The sequence below is a fragment of the Cydia pomonella genome, chromosome 1, assembly GCF_033807575.1.
Source record: "Cydia pomonella isolate Wapato2018A chromosome 1, ilCydPomo1, whole genome shotgun sequence".
Classification (NCBI taxonomy): Eukaryota; Metazoa; Arthropoda; class Insecta; order Lepidoptera; family Tortricidae; genus Cydia; species Cydia pomonella.
Window position 1 is genome coordinate 13,633,915 of NC_084703.1, and position 19,446 is coordinate 13,653,360.

At 37.5% G+C, this 19,446-nt stretch overlaps 1 protein-coding gene across 8 annotated transcripts in view; it reads left to right on the forward strand.

The window, feature by feature from the left end:
* LOC133515840 (neprilysin-2) overlaps positions 1–16,299 on the forward strand; it is a 66,145-nt gene extending 49,846 nt beyond the window's left edge. For all 8 annotated transcript variants that reach the window (XM_061848441.1, XM_061848432.1, XM_061848452.1 and 5 more), the window contains 13 exons: positions 1,598–1,843; positions 4,431–4,642; positions 5,372–5,548; positions 5,852–5,937; positions 6,028–6,133; positions 6,228–6,412; positions 7,680–7,769; positions 8,368–8,518; positions 11,850–12,018; positions 13,021–13,139; positions 14,594–14,725; positions 14,807–14,947; positions 15,136–16,299. In XM_061848441.1, coding sequence (XP_061704425.1) covers positions 1,598–1,843; positions 4,431–4,642; positions 5,372–5,548; positions 5,852–5,937; positions 6,028–6,133; positions 6,228–6,412; positions 7,680–7,769; positions 8,368–8,518; positions 11,850–12,018; positions 13,021–13,139; positions 14,594–14,725; positions 14,807–14,947; positions 15,136–15,336 — 2,015 coding nt within the window. In that variant the 3' untranslated portion in view covers positions 15,337–16,299. The remainder of the gene's footprint in view (positions 1–1,597; positions 1,844–4,430; positions 4,643–5,371; positions 5,549–5,851; positions 5,938–6,027; positions 6,134–6,227; positions 6,413–7,679; positions 7,770–8,367; positions 8,519–11,849; positions 12,019–13,020; positions 13,140–14,593; positions 14,726–14,806; positions 14,948–15,135) is intronic.
* Positions 16,300–19,446: the final 3,147 nt, after the last annotated feature.

Below are 19,446 nucleotides of genomic sequence, written 5' to 3' on the forward strand. Positions count from 1 at the left end.
AAAATCGGGTTGCACTCCTGGAGTGCCGGCAGAAGTGAAAACTTGAATATTATCGTTGTGCATTTTTGATATTTTGGAGAAATTGAGTAGCAGTTTTATAAAAAGAGATAATTCTCTATTATACCTACGTAAATAAATTTGAGTGTGGAAGATATTTTGAAATGCGAATTTTAGTGTTAATATATAACATATACAGAGTAATTCATGAGACGTGAGCAGGACTACAGCCTACACAATAAGTAAATGTGATTGAATCGTTCACCATCATATTGAGTAAAACAATCACGCTTCTTTTCTGTTATTTAACTTTTTGGCAAGGAAAATTTTGACTATTTACAATCATGGGCACCCAACAACACAAAGATACAAAACAACACAATTAACAAAGATTAAACTTCTTTAACCGTTATGACACCACTTTGATTATGAAGAAAATAAAATGTCACACTTTAATGAGATACGTTTTTTCAAAAGTAACCAGGCTTCGATGACATTCAATTTGCACGTCACCATGACGTCACGTGTCCGTCTTACGAATATTCAATCCGGCGGTCACGTGACCCCTGATGCGAGTTTATCATTTTTTCCCCATCACAAAAAGTGCACAGCGCCGCCAAAGAAGATTTCACTTTTAAAAAAATATATTTAGTTTCCTGAAACGTACCTACTTACCCATAACCCGGAATTAACGGAATTCAATAAAAACACGGTGTATATATACCACTAGGTATAAAACTTGCATTTACCTACACTTTATGTTACATGTATGAAAAATTAATGTTTTAAATGTGTTCCGTACGATAAAAAAAACTTTAAAAAACCTAAGATATTGTTTCGAATTTATAATTCAGGAATATTTTACCAATACTTAAGCTTTATTATTAAGCTACAAATGTCACTTAAATTATGTATTGATTGGTCAGTCCGTAAGCGTGTATTGGAAATGAAAAAAAAGCTCTATAAATACTCGTAAATTTCTACTTAAGAAAACGACTTAGTGACGATTTAACGTCTCCAGGTTCTGCAATAAGTCTAATGTTTATTTACAATAAAAAAAATGCAAGGAATAATAAGAACAAACGCTTATCAAGGGTATGGTAGAAGTAAGGACTACAATCTCCATGTACCAAAAATTGCCGTCAAAAAACCTTACATAGGTGGCGCTATAATACCTAGAATATTAGAAAAAAAATCAAATCATAGACAGCGCACTTCACTCCGCCTACGTCCTTAGCTTTAGCTACTTTGAAGAGATTTGAAACTATTATTTATAGCTGACAGCTGGAGACTTTTGTAACAGTTCTGCCTATGGAGATTGTATTCCGTTTCCGTACCTCTACCTTCCATAATCAAGGGCTTGTTAGAGTTGACAAGCGTTTATGAATGTCGCCAGTAGAGAATAAGCGTGTACTCGTTAGTACCCCGACAAATATGAAAATCGCAACGCGTGATGTGATGTGGATTCAACATCAACTATGTATATAGTTGCTACAACGACGTAATAACTTGCGGATCTTTTTACCCTTTGCGATTTTAGCATTTGTAAGATTCTGTATTTATTATTACAAATATCTGATAAATTCTTATCATTATACAGCATCAAAACTGCTTCTGAACATGGACGAAAAAGTAGACCCATGCGACGACTTCTACCAGTTCTCATGCGGATCTTTCCTCAAGACCACGCGCATCCCCGACGACAAGACCTCCGTCAACACCTTCTCCATCATCACGGACCAGCTGCAGGAGCAGATCCGGGCGCTGCTCGACGAGCCCGTGGTGCCCCACGAACCGCGGCCCTTCGTGCTCGCGAAGACCTTGTACCAGGCCTGCATGAACAGAAGTGAGTAACGTGACGCCCTTCCACCCGACTTATAATACAGCGAGAGCCAGCGAAATAACCACAAAAAGGAACGTAACAAAGCTTATTACGAGTATGGCGAGAAAATCTTGGGTACGGTTGTCATTGTTTTACAGTAACCATTAAAAACAATTACTGGCATTCTTTGGGTTGTAAAATGCTGCTTTCATACCGGCACTTAAATATGTTACGATTCACCGTAAGAGCCGTCATTTTCACACACATTATCTGGCGACGATAGGTAGGTATCTCACTGGTATGTATGTGTTTTATGACGTACAGCAACTTTAACTTTGAATATAATATAAATTATTTATCCAACTTTCCTGTAAGTAACCGGACATTGGGTAATCAGATGGTGAATGTAATCAGAGCTATTCTCCTACCTCATCAAAATTTCAATCAACTTTACTACTTAGATGATTAAATTAAAATGAGTTGCTACTCATTGCCATAACACAACGATGCAGGTTAGATATTAACTGTTTAGCTAGATTTAGCTTCTAACACCGGCCGCTTGTTTTCAATTACGTTCGTCGAATAATACGAGACTATGTCCCAAAAAAAAACTACTTTAAGTAGTCTATATAGTTATAGTTACAGTACTAAAATATCGATAAGATGAACGTATGTAAAGAAGACTTCAAAAATGTTTTTCTTGAAGTAAGGGCAAACATATTTGAGAATGTTATTTGGTAGGTATATGATAGCAGTCTTATTTAAGCGTTATATAAGCATTATTTAATTATTATTAACTTAACGCGTAATGACTGGATTCAAATATATTGAAAATTTGACATAATTATTGTACATTACTATTTTTATCACTTGGGATATATTATGTCCTTAAAGACCCGTAGGCTAGGTGCCTGCTTACCAACAGGTGGAATGTACGCTTATTTGCCACCATCTTAGTTACATCTTGGTGTTTCATAAATCATTTAAGAAAGTAAGGTTACAATCGATTGGTTTTTATGCAAATATGCCCGGGTGACGAGATGGCATTATTACGTACAAATTTGCTGATTTTGAAAGGGGAGTTTTTTTTTTACGTAATCATCCATAGACTTCATAGTCAATTTGAAGTTCATGTTTTTTTTTATTATCTGTAAAAATACTGTGAAAATTGAACATAACACAGACCAAGAGAATAAGAGTTTGGGTCAATTCAAACATAACGCAATGTTTGATTAAATGTACCTTAGTTTTATTTTCAACGTTGGGATGTTACCGCGCGTGATAGTTGCGAAAACACGTTTAACAATGTATTAAACTTTTAATCGAATTAGCATGGTACTCACGCCTCAGCGACACGAGCCATGTTGTTCCGAACTGCTAGTTTGACCTACATAATGTTGCCATGTTTCGCTCGACTGCAATATAATAAGAGAATACCATTTGGAACTAATGAACTGTTTAAACTTTGCTCATGAACACTGAATATTTAGAAGAGTACCTACTTACTTAGCTGTTCCTATTATTCAACATTGTTGCTAAATTTTGCTTAAGTTTGTTCCATAATTGTGAGTGAAAGCGAAAATAAATGTTACTGCTTCCGCAATTTTGCACAACCAAGTGACGTAAGTGATGGATGAACAAATATCGGAGCGGATACATTTCTACACCCTCTCCTCACTACAAGACAACTCATTTCAACGACGGCCACGTCATCCATCACCTGGCTTTTATCTTTGGGCGTGTAGTTGGGTCAAAGTTGATCTCGAAATGGGAGAACGTTTTTTACAATCAGTTTGCTTAAGAGGGAGTGGAACGCTAGGAAATTAGAAGGGAACAAAACATATATGGCGCGAAGTTGCGACGAGAGAAATGGCCCTCACAAGGGGTTTTCCCTTTATGTCAATTAGTCTGAAAATATACTTATATTTCTGTTTAAATTTTGCTCGTCCGCTCCTTCGGCTATACTATTTTAATTCTAAAATTATACTGTTATGGCATACACCACTACAGGGTACATGTTTTCGTATTTCGTATTTTTTAAATCATGCCAACTTTAACCTGTTAAGGTTTGGTCGGAGTCTGCCCTTGCAAATATATTAGTTTCCGTGTGATTATTTTCATGTCATTTGCCCTTGTTTAAAACTTGTATAAATTCATATAAATTCATTTTAAAAACTACTAAGAGGGTGCTCTAAGTACAATGTCAATTGTCGATAGCAAAACCAAGAGTAAAAAAATTTAACCAAGTGTAAATACATAGGCACCTACACTTTCTTTTACTTACTAAAAACGTCTATGAATCATGTTTTTTACCATCAAGCCAATAGCGATTAGTTACTAGTTATAACTTTGAATATGGCTATACCTAGGCATACTGTTATTGGTATTTTATATTGGTACACTTATTCTTACTATAAGCTCTATCTCTGGCCAGTAGTAAAAGTAGTAAAACATTCCATAAATGAGGATGAGGTTTTGAGTTTGGTTAAATCTAGCAATAATGTCTGAATCAAATAGGAATACGTTAGGATTAAAATTTGAACGTCCCTGTAAGATGATCAGTGTTAGTTTCCGTAGAGTGATTGCAAACTCACCTCTGGACGGATTGCAGGTTCGATCGAGGCACGCGGCACGGCGCCGCTGCTGGAGATGCTGCGGCGGCTGGGCGGCTGGCCGGTGCTGGAGGGAACCGCCTGGAACGAGAACGCATTCTCATGGGAGAAGTCCGTCTACAAGTTCCGGGCTGCGGGCTACTCCGTCGACTACTTTTTTGACTTCTCCATCGGAGTCGACGTCAAGAACTCCACTAAGAGAATCATCGATGTAAGGTTATACGTTATATGTAACAGGCTGCTTCAAAATACCTAACCTTATACTTCCAATACATAATGTTTGCATGGCCGAAAGAACATGTAAGATATTTTATTTTAATATATAAATTCCGATAGTTAATTGACGTAACGATACCTGTATTTGAAAGATACACATCAAGCATCTGGCTAGTCTTTCATCTTGGCATAAATTCTGTAATCCTGCATGGCATTCCGAAATAGTTCCAGTTTTCTTTAGTTTGATCTAAAATATGAACTATCGAACTAGTTAATTATGTGTTTTTATTTTTGATTTCGTTACCTGGAGCTACATTAAAGCAAATATATACTTACATATATACATATGTACCTATAACCCTAGTTGTACCGTATGTGTATAGCAGACAAAATTATTGAGTGGATTGTTTCAGGTGCCTTTCTTTTCCAATATACTTAAACCATTTGCCTGGATTTCTTGCCTTATTGCCTCCTCCACCCAATTCCTGCGAACAACGGCTCACCATCACCCAGGCTGCCCATAACGATTACTTTATTATAAACTGCTTACTGCGAATAACTAGATTTATGCCCCGCTACTGCCATTGTTATTGCGAACGAAATATGTCATTATCAATACAGGAGCTAGCCGTTGACAGGAAGTTCCGTACTAATGTAATGTTTCTTTAGAGCCGTCCAAACAAGCGAGGGAAATAATAACATGAGCGCGCATATTTATCAACAGTTGGACCAAGCGTCGCTGGGACTCAGCCGGGAGTACTTGAACCGCGGGATGAGCGACAAGCTGGTGCAGGCGTACTACGACTACATGGTGGACATCGCCGTGCTGCTGGGCGCGGACCGCGCGCGCGCACTCTCCGAGCTCAAAGACTCGCTGCAGTTCGAGATGAAACTCGCTAATGTAAGCACACGCCACCCGCCGCTCACCGACTTGGGTTTTACATACGACTGCTTTATGATTCGCCGACCAGTGTGTTTTTACGATCTTTCATCATGGAAGTTACCAAAACACACATTTATGTCGTGCTAAAAATTGAAGACCGTAAAAGACAAAATGGTGTCATTACGATCTATAGGTATAAGATTCACACTTGATATGTGACCCAATTCCGTTATTAACATGTACTTAAATCGAATTGCGTCCTTCACACACAATTCTCTACACGTACACAACACATGTACATTTCAATATTGTATTTTACAGATATCCCTGCCTCTTGAAAAGCGGCGTAACGCTACTAGCCTATACAATCCTATGACCATTGCTCAGATGCAACAAAAATTCCCTAGGTAAGTTATATTTAAAAACATTTTTGCGTTATAAATATTATAATTCATTACATGATATTGCATTTACTTAACTCGTATTCTTTTGTTTAGGATCCCTTGGCTGGAATATATAAACAATCTTCTTGCGCCTCATACGCAGGTTGGATTAGACGAAATTGCTATTGTCAATGTGCCCAAATACTTCTCGGAACTCGAGGTTTGTATTTATTTTGCAAATTAATGTAATATGATTAAGTTTTTCCGTATAAATATAATTAGATAATTTAATTTTTTTATAAAACCAATTGCAGATTCTCCTCGAAACTACCCCGAAGCGTGTCCAGGCGAATTACGTTATGTGGCGGGTGGCGGGAGCGTCTGTGTCGTATCTGACAGAGGCGCTACGCCGGCGCCAGCTGACGTACGTGACGGCACTGTCGGGCAAGACCGAGCGCGAGAGCCGCTGGAAGGAGTGCGCCGACACCACCAGCGTCAGGTAACATTTCACAGCACTAACTTACGATGGTCGTAACAACCAAGATTTTTCACAGGGAATGTCAAAAAACACTAATGCTGATAATGCTCTTTATAAGCGGTTGTCAATTTCTTGGTACAAAGCATTTATTTACTTGTTTTCTTTTTTAGTTTCCCCAAAACCGATAAATGCCACTAATGGGGTTGTTGCGTCTATTTGAGTTATTTTACAACGTTTACAGGGGGTATTACTGCAATGTTCTGCCGCCAGAGAGCAGTACTAGCACGTATTGTAAACCATAGAGTAATTTATACATACATACTATGCCATAAACAGTTTTTTGAGAAGTTTTCACTATGACATTGATGCATCAAGGCGGTTTGTTTACAGAGGCCTACCGCGAAACGCTAAAATCGTAAGGAGGTACTATCGCGTTTAAAAGTTCATACTAAGTATTCTAATAGGTAATCAATACGCATTAAACGCACGCATACGGTATTTTAAGCGGGAATTAGATACATAATAAAAATAAATTTTACCCTTCTTTCCGTAATTCTATATATTTCATTGAATGTGTACAGTCAGCATCAAATACTTTGTAGCAGTCAAAGTGGCCAAATAGTTCGGTACCTAAGTAGGGTCTATAGGTGTGGCGTGGACATTTGATCCTCAGGAAAATCAAAATCGATTGACATTATTTACAAAAAGCTGCCAAGTAGCCAATTCTAGTGAAAAAACATATACCGAATTTCGTTCATACGGACCTTCATAAAATACATTATTTGTTTTCTAATTCATATTTAAATTACCTTCGTTGTTATATTAATACACAAGTAACCAAAATATATCTAGAAAATAATTTGACAAGGGGGCCCAATCTCTTAAGAAAATCGACGATCTCCTTTCGTTATCTGCCTCTATTGCTCGAATACGCAAGAGTGATAGAGAGGCGGATAACAAAATTTCGATTTTCGTGTTTCGCGGTAGGCCTTCAGCTCCTATGTGCTACCGGCGCCCTCTACGCAGAGTTTTGCGTAATATGATAACAGCAGCCAAATAACACTAGACCCTACTCAGTGTTGTGTTCCTGCCGGTGAGTAAGGTTGCCAGAGCTCAACGAGGGGGGTGTTTAGGGTTGGCAACGCGCATGTAACTCCTCTGGAGTTGCAGGCGTACATAGGCTACGGAGACTACTTACCATCAGGCAGGCCGTATGCTTGTTTGTCACCGACGTAATATAAAAAAATATTATCACGAGAGATTGATATGCTAATTGTTTTTGTTTCAGTATGTCAATTGCTGTGGGAGCTCTGTATATCCGAAAATATTTCAATGAAAACTCGAAGGCCAACGCTCTTGAAATGGTGAATGACATTAGGTGAGTTTACATCTTATATCTTACGGCGTATTTACTGCCGTAACTCCGAAGGTTAAAATTGAAAGGGGGTTGTTACAGTATGGAGGTATAGTCCTATCCGGCAGAAAGCACGAAACTTGGCATGCATATAGGTTTTAGGTTTATAAGAATAAATGGAAGTAGGTTAGATTTTTTATAATATGTTTATATGTTTTGTATTGTTTTTGTACGTGTTTTTATATTTTACTTTCATATACATATTGTAAAAAGACTAACTGAAAAAGAAAGATAAATAATGGAAGTAGAAACATACCGAGAAGTTATTGTTTCTAACTCTCCCCCCCCCCCTTTTATATCCCCATTTTTAGTGTTTATAAATTTCCATGAAAACTGTGAAAACTACAATAAAAATGTCTAGGAGAAGTATATTTTCCATAAAATTCTTTACAATATTTTCTGTGGAAGGATATTGTTACGACTTATAGTTTTCATATTAAGTTTAATTTCTCTCTTTAAAAAGAACGAGTCATTTATTTTTTTGCAGTCGTGAAATGAAGTTAATAATTATTCTGAACCTTTAACTGGTTACTTGGTCGTTGACGTGTCTCGGTTGGTCCAGGCAACAGTTCCGCAAGACGCTGGAGGAGGTGGAGTGGATGGACGAGCGCACGCGCCGCGCCGCGCTCGACAAGGCCGACGCCATGGCCTCGCACATCGCCTACCCCAGCGAGATGCTCGACGACGAGAAACTTATTAACTTTTACGGTGGAGTAAGTATCACTAATTGTATTGCTACTACTACTTAATATGTTTGACTCTCGCGCTGCCAGGTAGTTACGGGCCAACTCGAACGCACACTGACATCAAAATGATATCTAAATGATTTCAATTAGTTATCTTGCATTTCGCTCGAACTTATTCGTACATGTGTTGGCGTTGTAAATAATGTTGTTAATGTCCAAAATTGTTAATAGTAATTCAAAATTACTTATAATTTATCAATTTTTCTGAATTATTTTTCTTACTACACTCACATTCGAGAATTTCTGTTTTGCCCTATGGTTGACTGGTGGAGAATGCCTTAAGGCATTAAGTCCGCCAATTGTACTTCTTTTTTTGTGCAATAAAGTTTAAATAATTAAATAAATAATCGGGCCGAGTAGGGTTTTCACTCTTTCGGTGCGCAAAGAGAAATCCTAGAGCGGAGCAGAGAGTTGAAAGAGAGCGTGCTCTAAGAGCCTAGTGGTAATTCTGAAATCCTATTACGAGTACACACTCAGCCACACATATACATATACAGACTCTTTTCCTCGAAAGAGTGTTTTCCCGTCTCCAATGGGGTCAGGGCCCGAAGTCTCCGAAGCGACTGATCCGTTATAAGGTATATATATACATAACTATAACCAGCGCCTACTGTGAGAATCAACAAACCGCAAAGCAAATCAAATGTCACTTACGCTCAATGCTTAATGTCACGTACGTGTCAAACAAAAAAAACCGGCCAAGTGCGAGTCGGACTCGCACAGGAAGGGTTCCGTACCATTATCTATAAAAACGGTCACCCATCCAAGTACTGACCCCGCCCGACATTGCTTAACTTCGGTTATTGGATGAGAACCTCGAGAATGGAAATAAACATTTATTTTATTCTGTTTTTAGTATTTGTTGTTATAGCGGCAACAGAAATACATAATCTGTAGAAATTTAAACTGGCTAACTATCACGGTTCATGGGATACAGCCTGGTGACAGACGGACGGACGGACAGCGGAGTCTCAGTAATAGGGTCCCGTTTAACCCTTTGGGTACGAAACCCTAAAAACGACTGTAGTGGGGTACTCGTATTTCCACGATACGACCTTTCGTTGCGAACACACATATGTAACACATAATATATTATGTATTAATACCATACATTATATACTTACCCACCTTAGTAACATAGTAATGAGACTAATTAGGGAATGGAAGTGCCATGAAAATGACAAAAATATATCCATATGAGAATACAAAAAAAATTACTGTCGTGATATATATTAGCAATTCGCAACATCTCATGTTGCGTGTCGCCGTGTCACGACCCTCATCACGTATGACCAGCCACATCATATTTCGATATGCCGCGACATTTTATGAGTATGCTTAGGGACGCCCTATTACGCGCTTTTCCATTTAATTCAAGTGAAATAATGTAGGTAGGTACTTGCCTACTAATGTGAACAAGATTAACTAGAACTAGAAATAGTTCTCATATAAAATCCCCGTTCAAATCTTCTGAATAATGACTAATTATAAATAAAGGTTTACTTACAAACCTTTCCAAACCAAAAGTGTCTATGAAAGAACCGCCTTCAAATAAACCTTTACTCTGATTTAACTTTTAGTGAATGAACTGTAAACAACATTTACATACCTACCTCACCGTAACCTTGAACTTACAGCAGCCAATGCATGCAGGTTATAATTCATAGCCTGGCGCGTTGGTTGGACCCCGTACAATCTAAAATGTATGAGACAAGTGCCGTCCTAACGACTTGAAGGGATGGCCCATAAATAATAACAAGGCCGCAAGCAGCCACGCTACATACAGTTTAGAACCCATACTTAATGCGGTTTGCATTTGCAATGAAGTCATTACAAGGGCATTTACACGATCGAACGTGTTATATTTTGCTCGACCGACGGAATATACCTTACTTAAGCACTTACGTAGATATTGATGTCGATTGCTTTAAAATTAAGGAAGTAAATAAGTAGTAGAACTAGCAAAGGTATTTAAAAACGATTTTTATTCCCTCATAAATAAAGATAATAAATAAATAAATATTATAGGGTATTATAATTAATGTTTAGATAATTTAGAACTTCTGTCCTGCTTACCTCCTTCTGCCTACTGCGAGTAACATAATTTATTTAAATTATATGCTTGCCATTTTATAAAGCAGGCCTTGCCGTAACTAATAAGTTATATAAATATAGTCTCTTTAAAGCATCTTCTTGTGCGCCTTAGTTCCACATAGTAGCTTTTGCCCGCGACCTCTGTGTAGAATGATGATATCCGTGATTACAACTTTACTAAACACTTCCCCGTACCTACTATTAGTGATTAGAAAACTATGTCCATGCCAAACATCATCTAAATCGGCTGAACCGATCGATCGGTTTTAGTTGTTTACTGTCATGTCAAGAGAAGGGAACATTTTGTGTGTTTTGAAAATAAATGGCCACAGCCGAATACAGAATGTCCTCCGTCTTGGAATTGAAGACGGTTAATAAAGATGGCCGTTACGTGATAGTGTGGTGAAAATGTTATTATTGCATCATTATAACATCAATATCGATTATAAAATTAGATTCAAATTTCGAACAACTCAGAAATTAATTAGTACCTACTCTATTCTAGTTAATATCAGTCGAGATGGTGTTTTCTTCGAAATGTTTCTTGATATGATATTAAACGAATATTGTATTTAACTGGATTAATCGTGGGATGTGGGGGGAAATGACCGAAAGGGATGGTCTTATGGAACTTTCAGTGAGAGTATGGAAAATACTAAGTCTATGATATCTAACAATATGGCAGTCGGCTCCCGCTCCAGTGCAAACAGTTTATAACCACCAATTTGGGTATAAACGAGTACCTAAATACTGGTATATTGAGTAAATACCGAGTATTTACTCACCATCCATCTCTAAATATATGTATGTATAATAAATTTTAAGCGGTATGATGTGTGTAGGCTTTCTTATTTCTCTATGGTCCAAACTAACCCTGGAGCACCGAAAGCAAAGTTTGGTGGCACAACTATATTAGTATTTTGTGCAACAAGTATATAATAAGGGTTAATTGGGCCGAAGTTACAAAACGAGACAAAGCCGAGTTTTGTAAATACAGGCCATGAGAATTTTGAGACCTAATTATATAGGTACCGTTGCACACAGAATTTATATCTAACACCTAAAATGATAAGTACTCGTACCTATATCGAATATATCGAGGTAAAGGTATGGTAGATCTTAGAGTTTTGTTTCTCCTTATTTATTATAACTAGTTGCCCTTGCTGCCCCTATACTCTATGTTTGCTGGCACTTGTGTTTTCAGTTGGAAATGTCGTCGGACAAGCTAATGGAGTCGGTCTTGAATCTGACCCTGTTCGGCACGGAGTACCTGTTCGGCAAACTACGCGAACCCGTCAACAAGACCGACTGGGTCACCCACGGCCGCCCCGCCATCGTCAATGCTTTCTACTCCTCCATCGAGAACAGCATCCGTAAGTACCTACCACCACCAAGCCACGTTTAAATCCGCTTAGACCAGCAGCGGCATCATGGTTCCACTTTTATCACATGTCACTATGTCCGTCCCTTTCGCGCTTACATGCTTGTTAGAACGTGACAGGCATGGTGACAAATGATAAAGAGCCAACCATCTTAGCATCATTGAATGATTAATACTATACTAGCAATAATTCTACAATACCAAGCAATATCAAACACAAGTACCTAGGTATTATGTACAAGTTTGAGCAGACATACATTACAATTCTTGTACTCCAATAACAATAACATACCATTTGTTACATACAAAGAAAGTCCGAAATCCCACAAACCACACTGTCGACTTATTGATAGTTTTTTTGGCTGTTTGAGGAATTGAGTGTATAAAAATAATTGGAGAGCTGAAAATTGTGCCCAACTAATAAAAATGGCTGAGACTTGTGTTCCGAAAATGGACAAAAACGGTGTCCAAAGGTCTTATTCGAACTTTATATCTAAACTACGTCAGAAGCTGACCACGGACCCTATTCTAACATCTATTTATGTTATTCTAAATAATTGTCATGTATATATTGCCTAATAATAACAAAGTATCGTAAAAAGTTATATGAATATTTTTTCACAGCACTGAAATAAAAATTAAATGGTAAAAAAAAAATTTAAAGGTTTAAAATTTGCATCGGATACGAACATTTTTTTAAATAGTGGACTTCAAAATATTTCTTAGGGGGTTGAGAGGGATTATATCTAGATTTTTTTTTTTCAGTTACCTAAGGGCTTTATATTTCTTAGGCTATGACAGACAAATCTCATGCTTATTATGTTATATTAACCGTCCCTACCGCTATCTTTTCCTGTATAATGTTCAATGCTCATGTAGAATATATAACCACCAACATACAAATCCACACGTACGAAGTCGTGGGTAACAGCTAGTACTGTATGATTGTGTTCAATAGAGCACTTGGACTGAAAAATTGAATTTCTTCCCGCAGAGTTCCCTGCCGGTATCCTACAAGGCGCGTTCTTCTCGGCCAAGCGCCCTGCATACATGAACTATGGAGCTATAGGATTCGTTATCGGCCACGAGATCACGCACGGGTTCGACGACCAGGTAAAATGGAAATGTCATCGCCGTTTACCTTACAATCAATACTTACATATACCTACGGTACTTAGGTACCCGTTTACACAATTCAAGGTATTTACGTGTTATCACTTCATATGTCCCATGGCATCAATACCAAAAAAGGTTTTACAGGCTAATTTCGTGTAAACTTTCGTGCATAGGTATTTACTTACCTACTGTACTCTAAAGTTCTAACTTTTTCTAAACCCAAAAGGGTAGGGCAAGCTCTTTCCATACAAACTTTGTGAGCGTTTTTCTTCGTTTGTGTTTGCGCTAGTTATTATTTTTGGTGAATATGCTTATTTTTCTATTAGCTAAGGCTTGATGTATTTTTTTTGTATTTTTTTTAATAAAGAAAAATTCTACATGAAGTTCTGCGTATATCTAATATATACAAGCAAAAAATTAAATTAAATGCTATAGTGCCAAAACTAACGAATAAAACTTGCACAAGGTTTGTATGGAGAATGCCTTGTCCTACCCTGCGCCTTAAGCGGCCTTTAGACGGAACTCCAAGTATGGATTTCTGATCCAATTAAAACGTTAGTTTTCAACTGGCGAATTGGGCCACTAGGATAAATTAGCTAGCTAGAGACTAATCCGTACTTTATAAATATATTCTTACTCTGTTTTTGATGAAGTCTAGGTACCCCGGATTTATCGGGTTTAGAGGCTCGAGTATTTTTTTTAGGAAACTGTGAACCTCAAGTGTATGTATGCATGTCACTTTTTTGCACATGAACAGGATAACAAAAAAAAAACAAACAAAATAAAACAATAAAATGTTATGTACAAAGGCGAACTTATCCCTAAAAGGGATCTCTTCCAGCTTACATTTGACAAAATGCGATAAAACACTAACAGGTGAAAGACAGATCAATGTGAACACTAGCAATATGAGAATTTTGGATACACATAAAGTAGGACAATAGCAATAAATAATAATAAAATAAATAAAAACTAGAAAACTAGAAGTATGAATACGCAAACTATAAACATATAAATAAAACTAAAATACACCTAAATATAAAAAACACATTATAAATACATATATGTATACATAAACATATAATTCTAACATCAGGAGTCTAATAACCACAACTTTTTCAACTTCAAGTGTACAGTCAGCATCAAACATAGCAAATCAGACTACGCGTGAAAAGCTCTTTTGAAAGTTCTTAGATAATCTAAAGATATATTACTATATACGTTGAACAAGTATACTGTGACAAATAATATTTAAGAACGCGAACTGATATATAGGTATATCTTCATATCTAAATGGAATAGTATTCCAGGCTGGCAGATACTTTTGGCGCGTTGTTTTATCCGCTACTGTTGATTCTGACTACGTCTATATTTTCGTTCGTTCGTTTCGTTTTATTTAAATACTGATTTATAATAACATTAATAACATACTAATTAAACTTACTTGATAGGGACGGCAATTCGACAAAAACGGCAACTTGATTGACTGGTGGCAGGAGTCGACCAAACAGGAATATCTGGAGAAAGCCAAGTGCATCATAGACCAGTACTCCAACTATACAGTCAAGGAAGTCGGAATGAAGGTACGGGCTCTTCACCATTCATCTTTATATTATTGATTACCTCTATATTGTATGATTGATTGAAAATGTTTTAATGTGCAGCTAAACGGTGTTAACACTCAAGGAGAGAACATCGCCGACAACGGTGGTATCAAAGAGGCATACTATGCGTACCAAGCCTGGACCCATCGTCACGGCGAAGAGCAACGGCTACCTGGCCTCGAAAGATACACTCCTCGACAGGTACTAGCAGCATCAAATAATAAATAATAGGAACACACCTTTTATTATTATGGCATAGACTATTTATATTTATTTGATGCGGATTGTAGGTGCGTAATCATGACGGATACAGAGTATTATCATAACTTGAGTGAGTCCTCACAATGCATGCGATAGACAACTAATGATGTGTGTCCGTATGTTTGCAGTTGTTCTGGCTGAGCGCAGCCAACACGTGGTGCGCAGTGTACCGCAACGAGGCGATCAAGGTGCGCATCACGACCGGCTTCCACGCGCCCGGCCGCTTCCGCGTCATCGGGCCCATGTCCAATATGGAGGAGTTTGCACAGGACTTCAACTGCCCGCTCGGCTCCCCGATGAATCCGGTCAAGAAATGCAAAGTTTGGTAGTCCTCGCAGGCGCTCAGGTGGCTGAATCGACATTGGGCTGGCCTGTCCCTCGATCATGAACACGCGCGTGCTTCGTCTTACCTCTTTAAAACCACACCACCCGCTCAACGAAAACGCCGCGTGCCGATTTTTATTCAACGTTCGTTGTTTCTACGTGAAAGTTTTCTCGCAGTACATTGCACCTGATTAACACGTGTTCAGTAGATTTGTCTGGACTGTCAACGTACTAGCTCGATGGCCGAAGTAGAATTACTATAGTGCGAAAGGTAGTAGTGTGGTATGTTTGTCAAATTTAGATTGAGACCTGAGTATTCAATTACATAGTTAAACATTTGTAAATATATCTATATCATATGACTTAATCAAATGGTGTGTTTATAAAATAGGATCAAATGTTACACTGAGCACGAAATCGTCAGTCGATGGGTACGTTGTATAAGTAGAACTACTTTCTAAGCTTGTACATTTAAGTAGGTACAAAGAAATCAAAGCCTTTAGATTTTTATTTCAGTAATCTAAATTGTTAAAATTTATATACCTATATACCACTTATGTACAGTGAGCATCAAATAGATAGGAACGGCCCAAGTGGACAAATACGTCGTAACACACCTTTGTTACCATAGAAATAAGGATGTTTTGCGATATATTTGGCCACTTTGGCCGTCACTATCTATGTGATCTAACTGTGCGTACCTACGTTCCACTGAAACAATAACGAGAAAATTATTCGTTTCTAGTAGGTATATTTGTTGTCTAATTTATTACGATTGTCGAGGATAAGATAGTTACTTAACATCGGCTTGTAATATGTCTACTTTATGTATAGTATCTTGCTCCTAGCAGGTAAGTAAGGAAATGAACACTGATAATTTAATTTTTAGCATAAGTAGATAAGTATTACACTTTTGGATACAAACTTATTGTTGTGAGTCTTTAAACACAAATAAAAGAACATTTTTATCAGTGTGTTTAAATTTATATACCCCGTTTAAACTTGGCTGCTCTGAGCAGGACTGTGAGCAGGGCAATGTTGCCGCAAATCACATACATTGACATGATCGAGAGTAGGTAGTGTTCACACTGCTCATACTCATGCTAGTGTCGCTATCGGCATGTTGCATTTGGTGTCGGCATCTGTTAATACTGTCGGCAATGAATATATCACTAAGTAAAAACGTATTACAAATAACCGGCCAAGAGCATGTCGGGCCACGCTCAGTGTAGGGTTCCGTAGTTACTCTTCCGTCACAATAAGCAAAACTGGAGCTTAAAGTATAGTAAATTGTTAACCAAGGGATGAAACGGTACTTTGCATAATCAGTACCTAATTAAAGTAAGTCTTTTTACTATGAAGGGAAAACTTTTTGCGATAACTCAAAAACAGCTAAACTGATCATGTCCGCTATAGTTTTCATTTAATGTCTTTCTTAAGCTCTACTTCCACGATTTTTTTCATATTTTTTGGACCTATGGTTCAAAAGTTAGAGGGGGGGGACACATATTTTTTTCTTTCGGAGCGATTATCTCCGACTATATTCACTTTATCAAAAAATGTTTCTTGAAAACCCCTATTAGTTTTGAAAGACCTTTCCAACGATACCCCACACTCTAGGGTTGAAGCGAAAAAAAATTTCACCCCCACTCTACGTGTAGGGGAGGTACCCTAAAAAAATTAAATTTTTAGATTTTATTGTACGACTTTGTCGGCTTTATTGATTTATATATCCATGCCAAATTACAGCTTTCTAGCACTAACGACCACGGAGCAAAGCCTCGGACAGACAGACAGACAGACAGACAGACGGACATGGCGAAACTATAAGGGTTCCTAGTTGACTACGGAACCCTAAAAAAGGAATCCGACTACAAGGTATATTAGGATAAAAAAATTATAAAATCCGTTTTTTTTTATGAAAACAGGGTCTAGAATATTCAAATTTGGTTTACTTTCAGTGCAATTTATTTACCTATCCTCGCTCAGCACAGCTCTAGTGTAAACAGCTCAGAGGAGCGCGGTTTTTGTTTATACAAAATAAGTGAAGGATGTTAGCGAGGAATGTGTTGCTAGGAATATGTTGCAAGGGATGTGTTGTGAGATACGGACGCGAGCGAAAAGCATTCAAAAGGTCCGCTTCCGCAGTTCCCGCACCCTGTTCGCTTATTTGAAAAGAGCCCCCTACACACCATGGCTACATAAGTACATATCCTCGCACCACTCAGCGACCTCGCACGGAAACATTCACATCGTTTCACATCCTCGCCACGCATAGCACTGCTCAGCGACGTCGCATAGCATTTAGGTCACAATTAATGTGGTAACGAGGAAAGAGTTATTAAATTTAGACGAATACAATTTCAATCCCTATTAAATTTAATATTTACACCATACAATTTAAAGTAATATCTTAGGTCTATCGCTAAATTAAAAATAACGCGTGAAATACACGTGCGAACATGCTAACTTCCTACGGTTTTGATAAGTTTGGCTGCGATTCAGGGCCGAATCATGTTGTCCTTTTCTAATGTATGGAACCATCCCTTTCGGCTATTTAGGGTTGTCAACATTCATGTAATTATCTTATCGGTGGTTGTGCACGCAAAGGAACCTCAAGTTGGCGATTGGCAACTCAGTGACCTTAAACCCTAGTGCAGTAGAGCCATCAATTTTAACAGTCAAACTATCAACGACACTTTGCTGTAAGTAAACAAATACTATCAATACTATCATACACTATCGAGTCGTTCTGGACCTATTCATTATTCTACCTGAACACACCAGTGATATCGTGGTCAAGCGGTCAAAGGCACTGCGCTGATGCGCCGCGAGTTGTTGTTTCCGAGATAAAAAGGAAAATACGAGTAAGTAATATAGACAAGTGGTAGTAAGATTCGTTTATTTGATCATAAATTATACATGCTAAACAGCTCACTATATAGCCGGGAGATTGAAATACTGAACTAAATCCATAAACTCAGAACTCAAATGTTGGAGGACAATTCAGTCAAACATTCGCTATTCTGAAGCAGACACTGCGCAAGCGATAGTTCTAAAAGCATATTTAATATCTGTAAAGGTACACTGATTAACCACATTTTCAAATATAATTCCTCAACACTAAATTATTTACTCCATTAGTCCTATTTATGTATTGGTATAATAGTGAATAAAAATATATCACAAGGGGATATTTTAATTATCACATCTACTTACGTTTAAGATGGTGCGCCGTCGTATTATAGGAGTCTAGTGAAAACATTTTGATTTGATTCAATATTTTAAACACTGCGTTGGTATAAGTAATTCGATTTATTTACAACCAAGGTATAGGTACAATTACGACGTTCTAATGTATCATTGTAGGTTTCTTTGTTTATATGTAGTTTCTTCTGTTGAATGATACAAGTTAAGCTGCATTAACTTTTGAATGATTAATTATAAGCTCATTCTTCTCTTGTATTATTTATAAGGAATTCCTATAAGTTAAATGCAAGTTTTTGTATTTTAGTTATTGGTGTGTTTCTAAGTTACCGCGGATACTTATTCAATAATATCCATGACTTATGCCGGTCCTACATACGTATTCATTTTGAAATTCTTGCGTATTACTAAAACACATCCAACTTGTCAGTATAAAATATTTTTAATTTTTTTTTTTGCAAATTTCAAATTTTCTGTGTGGTCAACACTTCACGCCTACATTTTTTACTGACAAAGTGGCTGTGCCAGAGTATAATGACTAAGTTCCATCAATTGTTTAAACATCTTCGAATATAATAAACGTTAACAATACTGACACCAAAACAACACGATTTTGGGTTTGTTTGGTGTTTTTCATAAATGTCATATCCTCAGGTGAAAAGCAAAACTCACTAATTACTAAAACATAATTAAACAAAAATCAACCTTATTTTAGTATTAGTATGGTTCATTATGGTTATGAGTTTGTGGTGGTAATTAGTGAGTTTTGCTGGCTCAGGACCGCTTCGGCCTCAGTTTCATTTCGTCAACTTCTTAAGTAGTTCTCATTCGCATTTGGTCTACTGTTCCGATTCGCCAGCATTCCTATATCGTCACTTTCTTATCTCGTCCGCTTTCTTACGTGGGCC